The sequence below is a fragment of the Thermobia domestica genome, chromosome 13, assembly GCF_964235325.1.
Source record: "Thermobia domestica chromosome 13, izTheDome1.hap1.1, whole genome shotgun sequence".
Lineage (NCBI taxonomy): Eukaryota > Metazoa > Arthropoda > Insecta > Zygentoma > Lepismatidae > Thermobia > Thermobia domestica.
The window spans coordinates 13,964,941-13,982,201 of NC_137466.1; the positions used below are offsets into that span (position 1 = coordinate 13,964,941).

The window sequence follows — 17,261 nt, forward strand, 5'->3', positions numbered from 1 at the left end:
GTTTACAGATTTTTTTTAAAATATGATAAATAGTTAAATTAATATGCATATATATATACAGGGTGTTGGATAAATTTTTGTATTTTATACCAAGGATTTTGTCAATTTCTAGAAATAAATTTATTCGAGAACGCAGTTCCCTCATTTTGAAGGGGGGGCATGTGAATATATACGGCTTAGGAACATATTATTTTGGAAATAGAGCATCTTAATTATTAAATGTTATATCAAAGTATATGAATGAAATGTTGTCATATAGTGTAAACACGTGTTTGTGTTTATGTGTTTACGTCAATAATTTGTAAATGCGTTGAATGTTATGTTTTGTTACGGCTAGACGCTAAGTCGTCAGTTTGTATGTTATTGTGATTTGTAATGTTTTGGTTGAAGAATTGAAATGTCATCAAGATGTAATGCTGTAACAGTGACACACTTTGACTGTGGCATAACCGTCAAGTTTGCAGAAATTTGTTGGTCTGAGAATTTGATCACGATGTAATTCGGGTGAAACCAATGTTTTACCAATAGCTGAGATATACAAAAAGTCAACAACGTGAATTCCAGAATGTCTGGAAACTGAGTATAAAAACCTATGGTCCGAAAGGATTTGGATCAGAAGTGGATCATCAGAAGTTGAGTATCAACAGAGAGAACCACTTGTACTCGTATCACAGTAGTCATTCAACTGAGTCCAGTCTAGGAGTAGATCTAGGGAGATCCAACATTATCCAGTACAACCATTAACTGGGATTATGGTTGAACAATAGTTGGCGAACATAGACTATTGGCAGCACGAGCTATTCATCGTTTTGAGAACTTCAACATCAGTCCAGGCGTCATCTACTAGAAGGTATGTGTATCTCAGCTATGTTCGAGTTATTCGTGATTGACTTCTTAGATGCTTAAGATATGTGATCTGACGCGTTATACACAGTCTACGTTAACAACATTAACACATGATATTTCATAGAGTGCAAATATCTAAATGAAAGTTAACTTTATGTGGTTTTCTTCTGTTCCCACTTCGTACCTACTCATTACAGATGGTGAGTAGTAGCGATCTTCAACCGTCACACATTGATTTATCCCCATGCAATTTAGGCACGACGGTGGAGGTTGTTAATATGTTATTCCTGATTTTGATAAGTGTAACTGATGTAAATACTTTGGGAGTAGAGAAGTAAATTAGTTTTTATCTAAATTATATCTTTTTAATTTTATTTCTACTTTAATTGTCTATGAATAGAATTGAATTAAGTGTACCCTTTTCAACACTGGACTGTTTTTTTTTTTTTTTTTTGTTATTTGTTATATCTGATTTAGCAATCGAGTGCTTTCATTTTCTGGTTGATTTATGTGAGTATATTCTTTATAGTAAAAATATTTCTGAACACCCTAAATTGGATCCACCTGAGCATGTCCTAGCAGTAGCCATATTATTTTATGAGTAATTAAAGCTCATCTGCACTCTTACTGTGACAATCTTACATGTTTGTTGGATTTTCAGTTCTCTAAAAGTAAATGAAATGTTATTTCAATTAATTTCGCTTTATTTAGATAGAATGCATGACAATTGAAGAAAGAAACAAGCATACAATTTAATTAGGGTGTTCACAGGTACATACCACAGCTAGGCATGAGATACTGTTGCTTGGATTTTGTCCGCCTGCCTTGTCCGAATTTAGCTTGCATTTTCTCCTCTTGGATATTGTCCGCTTGGATTTTGTCCGCGCCTCCTAAAACTTACGTGGCGCAAAGGCCCAGAAGCTGTAGGTTCAGAGAATGTTTTATATATGATACTTCAAAATAAGTAATTATACACCATCAGAGGCTCTAGCAACTTTAAATTCTTGTGGAAATTTGCCGAATCTTTATCACCGATACTGTCTCTTATAACTTCATTATTTTACTGATGTAAACTCTATCCCTGGTTTAAGCAACACGGTGTAACACGATTATCTTTTCTCATTTTTCCTTATTTTCAGCTATCTTTAACCTGACTTAGAAAAAAAGAGAATTCTTGCCCTTCGCCCTGCCTGTCCCTGTTTTAGAATAAGTATAGAAAACATTTCTTTACACACATAATAGCCAAGTAAAATTAGGTTTAGAAAAAATTCGAACTAGATGGATTTTTGTGGATGCTTTTATATTAATGTTCTCAACATACTTTTCAGCTATTCTAATTCTGAAAAGTATCTTTAGTTCGATCTTCTTTTGTTTGTTTGTTTGTTTTGGAGGTGAACGAGCAGAGTTCTAGTTATTTCCAATTATCTCGAAAATTATCAATATTTTGAGAAAAAATGTAGTTTGCAAAATTCTACAATAATAAAGCCCTTAGATTTGTTTTCGTTCAATCAATCGTTTTAAAATAGAGACTGAAGTATGTCTAAACAGAAACAACACACTACACTAACATAATATATATATAAGAAGGAATGTTTGTTTTTCTTTATTCATCTAAGCCGTTTGTTAAAAATTCTTCTAAATAGCTTGTAAGTGAGACGTATAGCACTTCTAAGTAAGGCCAAGGAGACCCAATGGGAAAAGTGCTTTATCTTATTTACAAAAATGAATATTCATTTGTCTGATTGCCCGGTATACAAATCAACATCATTTGCTTGACATACTCCTAAGTAACTATCAATGAGACTTTTTCTGGCGGGTATTTAATTTTTTATGCATGCGCAATGGGAGTGGAAGAATACTCAAAGGGGAATGCTGTGTGTGATTTATCCTTTCTACACCCACAGGAGGAAGAATGAATTATTTTTTTTAAAAGATAAATCCACACTGTTTGCATGGGATCATTTTAAGTAACTGTATCCAAGAGACCAAAGTCTGAAGGAAACCGTAGGCTATTTGAAATTGTGTTATGTATACCCTAACGGAAAAGGAAGGGATGTAAATGGGAAGAGATTGGTTACGAGTTGTGTAAAAATGGAGAATTTCACAAATTCCTCATTCTACGAAGATAAAACTTGGTTTGCTAACTTGCTTTTGAAATAAGTGGATGTATATACACATGAGTTCAGCTAATATATCCCTTGATATTATATCCTCACAGCATATGTGTAAGTGCTGTGTAGATAAGATCACCTAGCACCGAGGGGAACAGAAAATAAAAATAATCGAAAACAACCGATATTAGTTTCGAATCCGTAATTTTTGGGGTCATGAACAATAAAATATCCAAAATGACAGAGATTAGCATAGAATCCATAGTTTTCGGGATTCTATGCTAATTGGTGACTAGAGTATTTAAGCTGATTCGTGACGGTCTCAATGACATTTACACCCAAGTTTAGTAAAGAAAATGTGTCTATGCCGGTCAGGAAATTGATGGTGGCAACCCCAAGGGCATTCCTCGTTGTAAATTCTTCTACTTAAGAAATCTTACAAGGGCATGGCCCCAACCTGACAAGTTCGAGTTGGACGGAATTTCGTATAAACACTGATTGGAGGTCAGTGAATAGCATGGGAATAATCATTCAATTCGCTTTCACGTTACGAGATATAGGATTATGCAAAAGTAAGATAACATAGAAGCATTCTGTAATACATAGGTATAGAACGATGAAAGCCCAAGACTGGATACAAAAATGAATATGCAGAATCTCTTGACGAGAATGAGGAATGGCGTCGCACAAACATCTCCCTTTCAGAAAGGGAGTTCCGCATGAAAATGAAAGGGGAAACAGTACTCGATGTTGAGACCCTAAAAAGAAGCACGAGCAGTGACGACGCCAGCTTTAAGTTCTTAGGGGGCCAAAGGAGGGACAGATACATTTTCGGGGGGCGGCTATTTGCCATACCAAAAATGACATATTTATTTCGTTTGACTTATTTTACATTACATTGTGTATTTCGTTGCTGTTTTTATATTAGACCTATATGATTGTAAATTAAAGTTATTTCAAGTAAAATTTGTAACTAACAAATAAGTAACATCTGCACATGAAATATTTTTCAATGAAACTTTTGAAGCCTAAACATAAATTGAATTACTTTCGCGTATGCTACAAGCAACACATTCCTCTAGTACTATATGCTACATCTCTCTCTCTCTCTCTCTCTCTATATATATATATATATATATATATATATATATATATATATATATATATATATATATATATATATATAGAGAGAGAGAGAGAGAGAGAGAGAGAGAGAGAGAGAGAATTTACGAGGAGCTGCTGGAAATGTCGTAGTCCAATCCAGAAGGAGTGTAGGTACTAGGTAGAAAAATGAAACCGTAGTTTAGAAAAACATATCTCTGTACGTACAAATACAAATTATTATATTAATAATAACATTCTTATTGTTTCTCAGGCCTCTGAAGTGATTATGTGTGCCCAAACAGCGAATTTCACGAACATCCAGATCCGAACTGTTATAACATTTATGTTCCACCAAGGAAAGTCGCCGAAGTATATTAATTAGGAAATCAGTGAAACACCACGGGACTCTCCTCCGTTATATACAGTGGTGATGAAGTAAGTGGCTTAGTATAAACGTGGCGATTTTTCAACAAATTATGCTTTACATCCAGGATGATTAAAAGCAGACTCTTCCCGAAATCATGGATGCAATTTGTGACATTATTCTTGAAAATTGCAGCATTTCAGTCAGTGGTGGATATAGCCCGGGGCCAGAGGGCCTAGGCCACCTCAGTTTTTGAATGACAAAAATAGACACACTTATTATAGTCTGAAATCTGGCTGCACCCCGCTTTCTCAGTTCTGGGCATTTCTTTGGAATTCGTCGGTAGCATAATTCAGAATGGCTTGGGTATGCGCAAGTTCTCGGCATAATGTGTTCTCAAAAAATCTGTCAGGAGAATGAAACAGTGGCGGAATTAAGAGAAGTCTTCTTCCAATTTGACTGTAATGCTGATCAATTTCGCTCACGAATAGTAACCATAGATGAAATATGGTTGTACCACTATGATCCTGAAACGAAACAACAGTCAATGGAGTAGTATCACTCATTTCTTCCTCGCCCCAAGAAGTTCAAGACACAGAAGTAGATTGAGAAACTGTTTGCAACATTCTTCTAGGATAAGTATGGAGTCGTACTCATAGACTACCTCCGCAACGGTCAGATATTTAATCCAGAATCTCTACATTACTTACAAAACTGAAAGAAAAATTCACCGCCGCGGAAAATGAAAAGAAGAGAATTCTGTTCCTTCAGGAGAATACACCTGTCCATCAAGCCCCTGCGAACACAACTGACATTGCATAATCTAGGATTTCAATGTCTAGATCATTATTCTTATTCCGCAGATTTAGCTCCGTCTAACTATTACGTGTACTTATTTCCCAAATTTAAATAACACTTGAAAGGACGCCATTTTAGATCTGATAGAGGAGGATACGGACAAAATCTCGCGGCCGAAACATCGCCGCCCAAAATCTCGCCTGCCAAAACCTCGCGGGACAAAATCTCGCTGGGCCAAAACCTCGCCCCCCAAAACATCGCGTGGCCAAAACATCGCCACGAATGAAATTTTTCTTTAAAATTTACCGAATGAGTTTCTTAATATGCAATTTCACAGTACAAATAATAATAATAATAATAATAATAATAATAATAATAATAATAATAATAATAATAATAATAATAAGAAGAAGAAGAAGAAGAAGAAGAAGAAGAAGATACAAAACATCGTGTGCGTGGGCTTTCTCAGGTTATTCCCGTTTCCTCCCACTTTATTTATTCAAACATTTCCTTCGTCCTGGTCATCTACGTCTCCTTTAACCTACAGGACATATTCAAGGGACGTCGTAAAAACTCATATATTATTTCATACTTTCATAAATATTATTAGATTTTTGTTAAAATTTTAAGTTTTTGGATGTTCCAAAGTTCACAAAACTAACCCCGCTATTTGTCATTACTTTCCTTTTGCAGACTTTCTTTCCCTATAACCAGTTTAAAAACATCCTGTCGCCCTACCTTCACATTGAAATCCTCTAATACAGAAATACAATTTTCATATGGTATCGCGGGACTTGGTCAAATACCCGTGATACTTCTTCTGAAACAGCGTCCTGTATACCGCCATCCTTATCATCTGTTGGAACATTTACATTTTGGTCAGGCGAGATTTTGGGTATGACGATATTTTGGGGCGCGAGGTTTTGGAAGACGAGGTTTTGGCAAGGCGAGGTTTTGGCCCCGCGAGGTTTTGGCCCCGCGAGATTTTGGCCCGCGACGTTTCGGGCGGCGAGGTTTTGGCCAGGCGAGATTTTGTCTCGCGAGGTTTTGGGCGGCGAAGTTTTGGCCAGGCGAGATTTTGTCCTGCGAGGTTTTGGGCGGCGAGGTTTTGGCCAGGCGAGGTTTCGGCCCGGCGAGATTTTGGGCCGCGAGGTTTCGGGAAGCGAGGTTTTGGTCCGCGAGGTTTTGTACCCAACCCGATAGGGGTAGTGCTACAAACAGTGGTGCGAGGAAATCTTCAGATTTTTTAACTTTTCTGCAGAAACTGGACCACTGTACAAGGTCGTATATTGACTCTCGGGGGAAGTGTAGAAGTAAAACTTCACCATTCCACGTGCACTCCTTCTAGGTTGGGCTACGAATTTTTCAGCAGTTCCTAGTCAATATGGTAGACGTCACGTCAGTACTTTGAAACAAAATAAGTAAGGGAGCACGTATAAACCAATTACTAACTAAAGATCAGCACTCTGACAATAAGTTTTATTGGGAATCAATTTAATTCCATAAATTTATTATTATCATTTTCAGGAAGGGAAAACACAACTCTTTTTATCCCCATCAAAAAATTAAGCCCTGGTAGTTGCAAACTAAGCTGTTATAAGCACATTCTCTGAATATTGAAAGCTGAGAATGTTTCAGAAAAAAGAAATATAGAACCTTTAAATAAAACAAAGTATGAAACTGAAAACTTCAAATCTGGATAATACAAACAAGTTACGTAACTGGTTTTACCTATCCTTTGTTTCCAATCGAAGTTGATCCAATGAGAAGAAAACAAGTCGACCAAATCTACTATTGTTCGCTAGGCACAATAATTAAAAATCATAAGAAAGAAGTATAACTAAAATTTACCTAAAAGGCGCTAAATTAGAAAACAGAAATATGCGTGCATACCCAGACGCTCAAAGAAGAAAGCTTGAGGACTAATCTGCCACATAGTAAATGCATGGAAAGTAAACTACAATTTTACAATGAGATTGGTTACGATACTACATGTAGAATGTTTAAATATTGTAGGAGTCTGGGGGGGCAGTCTAGGTGGCAGTCAGGGGGGGCAGAAGTAGCTACTAGGGGGGCGCTCGCCCCCCTTGCCCCCCCTCTGGCGTCGTCACTGAGCACGAGTCGTTGAGAAATGCACCATTTACCAGTTACAGTAGCACAGTGGAAGGTCAACATTAGAACGGAGACCGAGTGCCAGCGACTGTAAAGTAAACAGTAATGGACAAAGTTTAGAAAAACAAACACCCCAACTCACATGTTCGCGTACGGCAGGCCGTGCCCTGCTTGTCAATTTCGCGTGCTGAGCATGTCAGTCTATAAGTCGGCATACACATTCAAATCGGCATACAGGATGGTCCAACTCGAACTCGGATTCCATAGTTCTCTTATTTTGTATTCTGTTTTGCATCACCCTGTATATCTCATAAAGGACGCAAAAGTAAATCGAATGACTATTCCCGCGTTATTCACCGACCTCTAATTAGCTTCTGCACGAAATTTCGTCCAACTCGGACTCGTCAGGTTGAGATCATTCCCTAGTTAGTCAAACTAGTTTACACCTAGTACAGCGCCATCTATCATGAATTGAGAAAGATATTTTGAATAAAATGTATGTATTTTTTTTTTCTCGTAGAATCCGAATCTGCAATAAAAATGTCTTTCAAGATCTCAAAGTTGCTCCCATCACATGTTATGGGGAGCAGGAGTAAGTTAATTTTATCACAAGTGAATTTCCCTCTCCAAAAAAGTATTTCTTTTAATTTAGAACATTTTCTTTCCGGCTGATACTTATTTTTCCAGATACTTTGCAAAGTCAAGTGACAAACTGTCTCTTCCAATTTTTATTCAGACATAATTCAGTCTTTATCTTTGAAACGATTGGTTCCACGAAGAAAAACTGCAAGAAGTTTTTCCTGTATAGAATTTTATAAGGTACAATTTTCCTTATATCTATTTTCTTCGAGAAAAATATAATTAGGAGAGCCGGGTTCGATTCCCAGTGGAAGCTCACGTCTTTCGGATTCCACGTTAATCAGTATGTCCCGTATCATAGCCTCGCTGCTGAAAGGGGCGTTAAACTGAAAATCAACTCAAGTCAAAAATATAATTTTCGAGAAAATTGCAAAAGGTTAGATTTCCCCCTTTCTCTCCCTAAAAAATAGCAAATTTTCACGGCTCATTCAAGAGTACCTTTCAGAATATGCTGAGTACAGCGAAATTTTTGAAGCCAACTTGTTCGGAATTTTTTGAAAGTTTGTCCTTTTCGTCTATAATTTGTCTGGGCTGTAAATATATTTTATACTTTGGTAGTTATTGCGTTCCTGGTTCCAGAAGACAAATTGTATATATTTAGAAAATATTAAGGGTCTTCCATGCTGGTCTAATGATTAGCTTGCGTGCCTTTGGTGGATCAAATCACAAATCCGTTTCCCGATGGCACACTCTTGAAATTTGTATACATTATGGCTGTTTTGAGTACTGCCTTAAATAGCCCAAGGCTCATAGAGCATTTGGTCTGAGAGGGAACTTCCACCAACAAATTACGCGTAGATATTAAGGAAATATAAAAGAAACTATTTTCTGCTATTTGAAATAATAATAATAATAATAATAATAATAATAATAATAATAATAATAATAATAATAATAATAATAATAACTTCATTCTTTGGTCCCTTTTTTGAGAGTGATCCCCGTATTGTGGGATCAACTGGGTTGACCCGTGTAGAGATTATGCTTAGAAGTCGTGGTTTGAAAATGTTTATTTTACTTTCAAGAATAAAATTATGTAAACAGAAATCAAAAAGCAAAAATAATGCACAATATAATAGTAGCAGCATATTATAAGTGTAAAATTAGGGCCATTATCAGCATTGTTTATTTTGTACTAATTGCTAGAAAGTTCAATGACATTCTAACACATATTAAATATTATATATTGTAGTGACTCGAATCGTTCCAGAATGATTCATTACTTCTTAATTCAGACACAATCTATTTCTAGCTAATGCTCTATGACCAACGTCATTGTTCCATATGTTCTGATTTTCTCAAACAAACAAAAAAAAATGGCTAACTCTCACTGGCGTCAAACTGATTCACGTGCATATTTTGTCTCCTTATGACGTCAATCAATTCGAATAACGAAGAAAGATTGTAAATTACACAGTCTTGGTTTCAATGAAAGGCAATGCTTAACGTGTATTTAATTTACGAGGGAGGATCAAATGAAAACCTTAAAAGTGCAATAAATGTTAGAATGTAACAATGAAAAGAAAATTTTACCTCTTGTGTTTCAACGTAGTCCCCTTGACGTTCAATGCAAGTATTCCACTGTTTCGGAAGTGCATGGATACCTCGGTGGAAGAATTCTTTTAATCGAGATTGTAGCCACTCCTACACCGCATTTTTCACATCTTCATCACTATTGAAATGTTTGCCGCCCATCGCTTCTTTGAGTGGTCCAAACAAATGAAAGTCACTGGGGGCAAGGTTTGGTGAATAGGGTGGATGAATGAGACATTCAAATATTATGTCATCAATAGTCTCAATGGTCAAATGGGCACTATGCGGTCGGGCGTTGCCATGCTGTAGGAGTACTCTTCAGGACAAAAGTCCTCGCCGTTTACGCTTGATTGCTGGGTGAAGTTGATTTTTCAGCATGTTTGAATACGAGGCACTGGTTACTGTCACTCCTCCTTCCATGTACTGTTATGAAGTTATTCCATTAGAATCCCAGAGAAGAGTGAGCATGACCTTTCCTGCTGATGGTTGAGTGCAGATTTTTTTTTTTTTTTTCGGCGAAGAGCTATGCCGGACGCCATTCCTTGCTCGCTTTCTTGGTTTCTGGTTGATGATAGTGAAACTAGGTCTCGCCGCCTGTAAAAATCCTGTCCAGAAATGCATCACTCTCGGCGTTGAAACGACGCAAAAGTTCTTCACATGCGTCGACGCGACGATCTTTCAATTCAGCAGTCAACTGACGTGGGACCCATCTTGCTGATACCTTATTGAAATGCAGAACATTATGCACGATGTGTTGAGCTGAACCAAAGTTCATCTTCATTATTGTTGCGATTTCTTTCAGGGTAATATGTCTGTTTTCCTTTACAAGCTGTTCCACTAGCGCAATGTTGTCGTCGGTCACTACATCCTGTCCCGGTCGAGGAGCATCCTCCACAGACGTTATGCCACTTTTAAACTTCCTACACCACTCATATACTTGCTGCAGAGACAAAGACGAATCACTATACTTTGCTGCCATTCTGGGATGAATTTAAATTGGTTTCACATTTTCACTACTCAAAAACCGGATCACCGAACGCTGTTCTAATGCGGTGCATGTGGACAGTGGATTGATCATCTTGAAACTGCTCCTGTGCTGACGCTTGTTTGACTAGAATCTTCTGTCACCTACTGAAGAAAGAGAATGCTGTTAGATACAATATTGCCAACTTACAAAGCAATAGCACAACATTTCAAATTTATAATAAACTTGTAAGGTTTTCATTTGATCCTCCCTCGTACTTTCGGCACTCAACAATTCAAAAGATTCCCAGTGTGGCACATGTTACCCGATTTTCACATTAGAAAGAATAAAGTGAATTAATCTGATAGTGGCCTAGTTTGTAGAAGCAATTATGATACCTTTAGACTTCCAAACTACGCTATGCATAAGTGTTATTGAACGGCTTTTTCCGTCCGTCTGTCTACATTTATCAAAGCAAAAACGGTAGGAGATACCCCGAAGTGGTTCCTTGCAATCGATTAAGCGACCCAGGAAGGGATTCAATCTCCTCTGTTAAACTTTTATTCAAACCGGAAGTAGTTCTAATGAGCCATTTGCTGTTTCAACGTTTACCACCATAGAACTAAAATGGTAACAGATACCGAGAAGTGGTATGTTTCCAAACGATTCAGGATCTCAAGACAGATATCATCATTATAAACAACATTCTTCCAAAACAAGAAGTGGTTCAAAATTATTATTACTTCCAGTTTCAATACTGATTTCAGTAGAGCAATAACGGTAAAAGATATCAGGAAGTGGATTTGTTGCAATCGATTCAGCATCCTAAGAATAAGTTCTATTTTTTCCGTTAACTCTCTCTACTCGAACCGATGAAAATCATTCAAATTAATCATTTCCGATTTTAGCATTTATCGTAATAGAAGAGAAACGGTAATAGATAACGGCAAACTTCTTTGCAATCAATACAGCGTCTAAAAATTTTATATATATACGGGATGTCTCAAAAGTCCCCTGACATAGGATAACTTATTATCAGAGTTACAACATAATGTAAGAGGGTAAACCGTCTCCAAATATGTTTTGAATCTAAAGTGAAGGATTTTTTTTTTTTTAAATCGGACTATCCGTATGGGCTGTATACTCTTTATGCGCCCAATGTTAGATGAAAATCAACATTGCCATTTACCTGAATCCGCAACGTAAAGTAAATTAGGGCATGTTTGAAATAGAGGCTACCATCGACACGGTAGTGTAAAACACAGTTACTTTATTCACTTATGTTGTGAGTTCAGGCAAATGGCAACGTTGAGTTTTCCCACACATTGGGCGCATAAAGAATGTACATCCCAAACGGCTAGTCCGATTTAAAAAAGTCTTTAACTGTAGATCGAAAACATCATATTTGGAAACGGTTTCTCCTCTTATATTTTGGTGTAGCTGTGATAATAACAGAGTTCCCTATGTCAGGGGACTTTTGAGACACCCTGTATATTATCCAACATTCTATCGAAACCAGAAGTGGTTGCATTTACTAGTACTTCTGGTTTCAATACTGATTTTCACAGAGCAAACATTATGACATTTCGAGAAGAGGTTTACCGCAATCGATTCAGAGCCTGAAGAATAAGTTCTATATTCTTCTCTTAACTGTCTATTCAAGTCGTTTCCTTGGGGTATCTGCCATGGTGGCTCAGTAGTACAGCATTTACCTTTGGTGCATCGGGTCCTTGATTCGCTCCCAGTTCGTGTCAGATGAGTTTTGTGGTAAACAAACACCATGTGCATTGGTTTTCTCGGGTTTCTCCTGTTTCCTCCCACTTTTCATTGCACCATTTCATTAATTTCTCGTCCTCACCGTCTCCTTTACCCTAGCCGGCATAATCATGGGACGTAAAACTCAAAGATTTCATTTCATTTTCGTCATAAAACAAATGTTTTTTTTTTTTTCAAATGGATTCAGGAACAGGTTCTATCTTAGATCTTATTCCTCTATTACAACCTGTAGTTCAAATTTGAGTATACTAGTTCAAATTTGAGAATTACATTCAATAATTTGGAAGTATACAGTAGTTTCCACTGTGAAACAAAACTCAAACTGTTTAATATGTCTATCTGTATTTATTAATGTTTCTTCTTCCATGATGACTATTCTGTTCAGTGTTGTTTCTTGTATTTATTTTAGGTTTATGATGGCTACTATCCCAACAGTGTTCCGAATGTTTAGAAGGATCGTATACATCATAATGTTCATAATCTTCTTAACTGTTATTTCATTGTGTTCTTCCTCGTTTTGTTTTGATGGTCTTTAAATATCGTGTTGTCGCATCGTTCTTTGTTTGGTGTTCTTTGTTATTTGTGCATCTTATTCTTTCATGTTGCATCTTGCGTCTTGTTCTGTCAACATCCTATAAAATACTCTCAAATCTCCTATTAGAAAGCTTGACTCCACACGGAGATGAAATTATTGGAGATTATCCGTGTGGATTTAGGCGAAATCTATCAACTATCGACCAAATACTAACCATTCCACAAATACTCGAAAAGAAGTGGGAATACAATATCCTTGTGCATCAATTATTTATTGATTTCTAGAAAGGCCTTTGACTCGGTTAGGAGGGAAACATTTTAAGACATTCTTACAGAATTCGGGATATCGAAAAAGCTAATTAGAATAGTTAAGATGTGTTTAAATGAATTCCAAGGTAAAGTCCAAGTAGGAAAATTCTTGTTCACGAGCTTTCAAGTCGAGAACAGCCTGAAACAAGGAAATACGTTATCGTCATTGTTATTGAACTTTGTTCTGGAGTACGCAATAAGGAAAATCAAAGATACCAATCAGGGCCTAGAGCTGGAATGGTATTCACCAAGTTATGACTATGCTGATGATGTAAGTATAATAAGAGATGATAGAACAATAGAAAGAAATGCAGATGCCTTATTAAACGCTTGGGGGAGATATGAGTTTAGAAGTAAATGGAGAGAAAACTAAATGCACGGAAGTAAGCTGGAATTTTACTGCAAATTATGGATGCCTCGAAATATCAAATAATACTTTGACAAAGAAGATATTCTCAAATATCTAGGATCTATTTTAACATACTAAACCATATTCGCGAACAAATTAAATGTCGACTGAAAGCAGGAAATTCGTGCTATTATTCAGTTCAAAATATTTTGTCGTCACGAATTATGTCAAGCAATGTGAAATTTAAAATACATATACGGTAATCATGCTTGTTGTGTTGTATGATTGAGAAACATGGTCTCTTATTCTGAGATTGAACGTATTTAAGATAAATCCTGACAGTGAGATAAGTATTCGGACCCAAGAGGAACGAAACTAGAGAATACGAAGGCTTCATAATGATGAGCTGCATAATTTATATGTTTACAAACATTGTTCGGGACATCAAGTCCAGGAGGCTCAAGTGGGCAGATCAGGAAGCCTGAATGGAAGGAAGTAAGAAGACTTCGAAAGCTTTAAGTGGAAATGCAATCGGGAAACGACAATTAGTAAGAGCTAGGCTCAAATGGGAGGGCAATATTAAGTTGGATCTCACAGAAATAGGAATAGAAAGTAGTTGGATCCAGTTGGCTAAGGACAGAAGTCAATGGAGAGCTTTTGTGACTGTGTCATTCAATCTATGGGTTCCACAGGCAATAGAGTTAATACTAGGATGCCACATTTCCCGTCCACAGCATAAACAATATTAGTCCATGGGCTCATGTGGTTTGTGCATCTTAGGGCAGGTAGGAACAGTATTCTGCCCATGCTCGTGAATCAGCCATACATACATACATTCGATGTTCATTCCTTTAGATGTTAAAATTTTCACTTGATGATGCGATCGTCAACGAGAGAAGAAAAAAAGTATGACTGCGAAGATATATACTCATCCTGAATTATATAAACGAAATGTGATTAAGACCGCGAGAGTAACAGAAACTTTTTATTTTAATAACGCCGAAAAATCCATTCGTGCTGTGAAGATTGGCCCTGATTGCTGGTAATTGATACAAGTGTTATGTTGCAATGTGCTGTTGTTCTGTGAACAATGAAATAATATAAATAGTAGGTTGATCTTGGTTGGTCAAAGAGTGGATATTTTCCCATATCATGCGAGCAATGCCTGCCTTTTATAAGTGATACCTAATCCACTGTTCTGTAGGAATCTGTGCTTTTAAAGGCATCGGCGCAAATCTGTCTTCAACATTGAAGGGGGACACGTAAGACCGTTTTCATATACAGGGTGGGCCATTTTAATTAATCCACGGAAATATCTGAAAAATGATAAAACATAGAAGAAATGTTTCAAGTACACGTTATATATTGCTAAGGGGGAAACCCAATTCCGCCAAAAGTACCCCTCTCCGCCCCCCGTAAATGGAGGTAACGGGGGGTAACTTTGAAATGTCAAATGGGAACATGGGTCGAGTAATACCTCGTTCGAAAGGTCTTGAAAAACTAAGTAACGCTGTACCAAAAGATGTTCCATATTGTGCACCGGTTTCAAAATGGCCGCCATAATATGGTTCGGAAACTCCAGTACCCGTAGTGTGAAAACCATGGAAGGTAAATGAATGGAACAAAATTGAAATACGTAAATATCATAGGGCATATCGAACGGTGTGGTCCCTGTGATCCCAGTGGCGTCCCTAAAAGGGTCTTGGGGGCTAACTTCAAAATTTCAAATTGTAACATGAGTCGAGTGGTACCTCGTTCGATAAATCTTGCAAAATCTAACATATTGCAGGAGAAAACGATTGATGTGAAATGGCAGTGATCTCAAAAGGCCGCCGAAACATAGTATCCGTGTCAGAGAAAAGGTTTAGTACCCGTAGTATGAAAGCGATTGGAGATAAATCAACAAAAGAAAAACTGGAGTAGCTAACTGACGTAAGGCACATCGAGAGGTGTTGTCGGGGTGACCCCAAGGGCCAACTGAAAGGTATCCGGGGCCAACTTGAAAATTTCAAATAGCAGCTTGAAGCGAGTAACATCACGTTACATAGACAAATTAATATTAAACAGCTTCTGTAAGAAAATTTTCGACATGAGACACCGTTTTCAAAATGATCGCAAAGACATGGTGACTGTGTCTAAGAAAACGTCTAGTGCCCATAGTATGAATACGGTTAGACATAAATGAAAATAACGAAAATGAAATAGGAAAACCACGGAGTCGTTCCAAGGCTCGAGAATAATACAACAGAGATAAAAAATATTAGAGTAAAATTGCCAATCCAAGTCCTGCAAAATAATCTCTCCCTGCGCTCTGTATGTGAGTGGGGTGGAAAGTAAAGTGAAAGTTCAAACGAGAACTCTACTTTAATTCGTAAATTAAGGCTAACCTTACAAATAGGTATGGTGTGGTTGAAACATTTGTTTGTAAGGATGACGCTGTAGTGACTAAAAAAAGAGAAACTTTTATGCAATGCGTGCTGGTTATTCAGAAAGCATTTCGGTGATATACGTACACACCGTTTCGTCCCTCAAGCTCACAATATGACATGAATGCTAATAGTTAATCAAAATGTAACTGTGGCCATCCGCGTTAACTTAGTGCACCAATTCTCTATGCATGAAGTCTGCCTTCCAAACAGCATTGGGTAGGTCAAGCGTACGCCCGAACCGTTGTCCGGTCGGACATTGAAATTTTGAAGTTAGCCCACAAGACCCCTTGAGGGAGGCCACTGGAATCACAGGGATTACATCATTCGATATGTCCTATGATATTTACGTATTTCAATTTTGTTCCATTCATTTACCTTCCATGGTTTTCATACTACGGGTACTGGAGTTTCCGAACCATATCATGGTGGCCATTTTGAAACTGGTGCACAATATGAAACATCTTTTGGTACAGCGTTACTTAGTTTTCCAAGACCTTTCGAACGAGGTATTACTCGACCCATGTTCCCATTTGACATTTCAAAGTTACCCCCCGTTACCCCCATTTACGGGGGGCGGGGAGGGGTACTTTTGGCGGAATTGGTTTTCCCCCTTAGCAATATATAACGTGTACTTCAAAAATTTCTTCTGTGTTTTATCATTTTTCAGATATTTCCGTGGATTAATTAAAATGGCCCACCCTGTATATATTTTTAAGTGATGTTCAAAATATTTATGAAGTTGAAAAAAAATGCTGTGGAGGATCAAGGGAGCAGAGTTGTCTTCAACATTGGGAAGCGGGCAGATTTGAGGCAGGGGCGCCGGAACCGGGGGGGAGCAAGGGGGCAGCTCCCCCTAAAACTTTTGGAGGGGGCAAAATACTCGTTTTGCCCCCTCACTTTCAGACTGTAAAAACATCACAAAACGGTGATTATATGAACTAAATTTTGCTTTCTATGGTAATGTGAAAAAAATTCTCTATTCCTGATTCATCTTTCTCTTGGAGACATGGGACCGGGCGCTTTTTCTGACCCCATGTTAGACAAAAAGATTTAGGGAAAAGAATTGAAAATTCTTATTTCCATTCTCATACATCCTCAACACACTGTAAATTCTTTAAAAGTTGTTTAAGTAATCGTAAGTCTGCAATGTGAAACGAGTCGTTGAGCGAGATTTTAAAGTTTAAAAATATAACAGTTTAAATAAGTAGTAGGACATTTAAATACATTTTCTATAAAGGGAAATTAATGTTCTTATAAACACTATGCAGAGCGCAGTAAGTTTTATAGTAAGGAGCAAAAATGTATGAGGTAGGATTAATAATTCAGAGCACATGAAAAATGCGAAGTCCATTGTCGTTCCGTTCGTTTAAGATATAAGTGCAGAAACAGAACA

The 17,261-nt window shown here is 37.3% G+C and overlaps 1 protein-coding gene across 1 annotated transcript; it reads right to left on the reverse strand.

Moving 5' to 3' along the window:
* Positions 1–10,087: 10,087 nt before the first annotated feature.
* On the reverse strand, positions 10,088–10,486 carry LOC145667499 (protein GVQW3-like). The gene has a single exon (XM_081734976.1). The coding sequence runs from the start codon at positions 10,484–10,486 to the stop codon at positions 10,088–10,090; it is 399 nt and encodes a 132-aa protein (XP_081591102.1).
* Positions 10,487–17,261: the final 6,775 nt, after the last annotated feature.

Excerpts from the sequence above, each read along its gene's own strand:
- LOC145667499 (XM_081734976.1), bottom strand. The coding sequence starts at position 10,486 with ATGGCAGCAAAGTATAGTGATTCGTCTTTGTCTCTGCAGCAAGTATAT.